The sequence below is a fragment of the Penaeus vannamei genome, chromosome 10 (genome assembly GCF_042767895.1).
Source record: "Penaeus vannamei isolate JL-2024 chromosome 10, ASM4276789v1, whole genome shotgun sequence".
Lineage (NCBI taxonomy): Eukaryota > Metazoa > Arthropoda > Malacostraca > Decapoda > Penaeidae > Penaeus > Penaeus vannamei.
The window spans coordinates 16157804-16160303 of record NC_091558.1 but is presented as its reverse complement, the minus strand read 5'-3'; the positions used below and the strand labels follow the sequence as shown (position 1 = coordinate 16160303).

The 2500-nt window shown below is 49.2% G+C and overlaps 1 protein-coding gene across 1 annotated transcript in view; it reads left to right on the top strand.

Annotated features, from left to right (window-relative positions):
* The window catches only part of LOC113829451 (pneumococcal serine-rich repeat protein), a 7209-nt gene that overhangs the window by 2099 nt on the left and 2610 nt on the right, over positions 1-2500 (top strand). Inside the window, exons 2-3 of the mRNA XM_027382625.2 lie at positions 1-89; positions 204-2500. The exon at positions 1-89 is cut by the window's left edge and continues 78 nt beyond it; the exon at positions 204-2500 is cut by the window's right edge and continues 2610 nt beyond it. Coding sequence (XP_027238426.2) covers positions 1-89; positions 204-2500 — 2386 coding nt within the window. The remainder of the gene's footprint in view (positions 90-203) is intronic.

Sequence of the window (2500 nt, the reverse complement as noted above, 5' to 3'; positions counted from 1 at the left end):
CGTGTAAACACTCGCACGGGATCCATCGTCCACACCGAATTCGGAGCAAGTGGTTCTCAAAGCCCAGCTGCAGTTACAGGATCATATTCGTAAGTATTATTAGTATATTTTTCGTTCAATAAACTTGAAATTCAGCATCTATTTCTATCTAACTGTGCGTCTGTCTCGTTCGTTTTATCTAAGCAATGCCTTATCTCCAACAGATTTACCGCTCCTAACGGGGAGACGCACACTGTTGAATATGTTGCTGACGAGAAAGGTTTCCGGCCAGTGATTCGCCGTACGTCTACCTCATCCTTCTCTTCCCAATCGAGTGGTGGCTCACAGGCCTTTGGAGCAGGAGCCGTAAGATCTGGCTCGTCTGGTGTTAAATTTGGGCAGGTATCATCCGGCTTTGTAAGCAACACAGCAGCTCAAGCCCCAAGCTCTTTTGATGCTTCTGACTTTTCTAACGAAGTGTCTAGTGTTGAAAATGTTGTATCAAATAAACAGTCCACTAGCTCTTCCTTCTTTGCCGGATCCACCGGAAATGCAGCAGGAATCTCATCTGGTGCAGGATTCTCGTCTGGTTCTGGCTCTTCAAGCAGATTCTCTTCTGGTTCTGCCACCGCTACCTCTGCAGGAAATGCTGGGGAGAATGTAGCAGTTATCTTGGCAGGTCAGGGTCTTCCAGCTGGAGTTACTCGTGGTCAGGCAGCTTTCCAGACTGCATCTTTAGCTGCCAATACGGCCTCTGGAAACGCAGCATCTACATTTACTTCTGGTTCTTCTGGATCCTCTGGCTCAAGATTGACTTCTGGTGTGTCAGCGGGAACCTCTGGCTCTAGATTTACTTCTGGTTCATCTACTGGATCAAGGTTCACATCTGGCTCTTCAGCTGGATCTTCTGGTTCAAGGATTACTTCTAGCTCTTCAGCTGGATCTTCTGGTTCAAGGTTTACTTCTAGCTCTTCAGCTGGATCATCTGGTTCAAGGTTCACTTCTGGCTCATCAACCAAGATCCAAGCAGGAAAGGTTGGTGACAGTGTATCAGTTATCCTAGCAGGACAGGGTATCCCAGCTGGAGTCACTCGTGGCCAGGCAGCCTTCCAGGTTGCAGCAGTTGGTATTAATGCTGCCTCTGGAGCTTCAGGAAACAGGGGAGCTAGCTTCACCTCTGGATCAACCTTTTCTTCTGATTCCTCTGCCGAAACTAGCTTCTCCGCTGGCTCTGCCGAAACTAGCTTCTCCGCTGGCTCTGCCGAAACCACAGGATCTCAGTTCACATCCTCTGCTGGTACTTCCTCAGGATCATCTTCCACTTTCACTTCTGGATCCACATCTGGTGCCACAACTGGATTCTCCTCTGGATCCTCTGCTTCCACCTTTGCAGGAAATGATGGCGAAAGTGTTGCAGTAATTTTGGCTGGAAACTCTGTGCCAACAGGAGTCACTCGTGGTCAGATCCAGGTTTCTGTCCCTGCTACCAGCACCTCTGGAATCAGTTCTGGCTCAACCTTTACATCTGGTTCCAGTTTCAATGCTGGATCCACTAGTGGAGTAACATCAACTGGTTCCTCTGCTGGTCTATCTGGTTCTAGGTTTACCTCTGGTTCATCCTCTGGATCATCTGGTTCTAGGTTCACTTCTGGCTCATCATCTGGATCAGCTGGCTCTGGCTTGACTTCTGGCTCATCTGGTTCTGCCTTCACCGCTGGCTTGTCTGCTGGCTCATCTGGTTCCAGATTTACCTCAGGTGCATCTACTGGGTCCACTACATCTTCATTTACCTCTGGTACATCGACCAAGATTCACGCCGGAAAGGTTGGTGACAGTGTTGCAGTTATCCTAGCAGGACAGGGTATCCCAGCTGGAGTCACTCGTGGCCAGGCAGCCTTCCAGGTTGCAGCAGTTGGTGCTAATGCTGCCTCTGGAGCTTCAGGAAACAGGGGAGCTAGCTTCACCTCTGGATCAACCTTTTCTTCTGATTCCTCTGCCGAAACTAGCTTCTCCGCTGGCTCTGCCGAAACTAGCTTCTCCGCTGGCTCTGCCGAAACTACAGGATCTCAGTTCACATCCTCTGCTGGTACTTCCTCAGGATCATCTTCCACTTTCACTTCTGGATCCACATCTGGTGCCACAACTGGATTCTCCTCCGGATCTTCTGCTTCCACCTTTGCAGGAAATAATGGCGAAAGTGTTGCAGTAATTTTGGCTGGAAACACTGTGCCAACAGGAGTCACTCGTGGTCAGATCCAGGTTTCTGTCCCTGCTACCAGCACCTCTGGAATCAGTTCTGGCTCAACCTTTACATCTGGTTCCAGTTTCAATGCTGGATCCACTAGTGGAGTAACATCAACTGGTTCCTCTGCTGGTCTATCTGGTTCTAGGTTTACCTCTGGTTCATCCTCTGGATCATCTGGTTCTAGGTTCACATCTGGCACATCAGCTGGATCCTCAGGTTCCAGATTTACTTCTGGCTCAACAACTGGATCTACCACATTTACATCTGGCACATCAA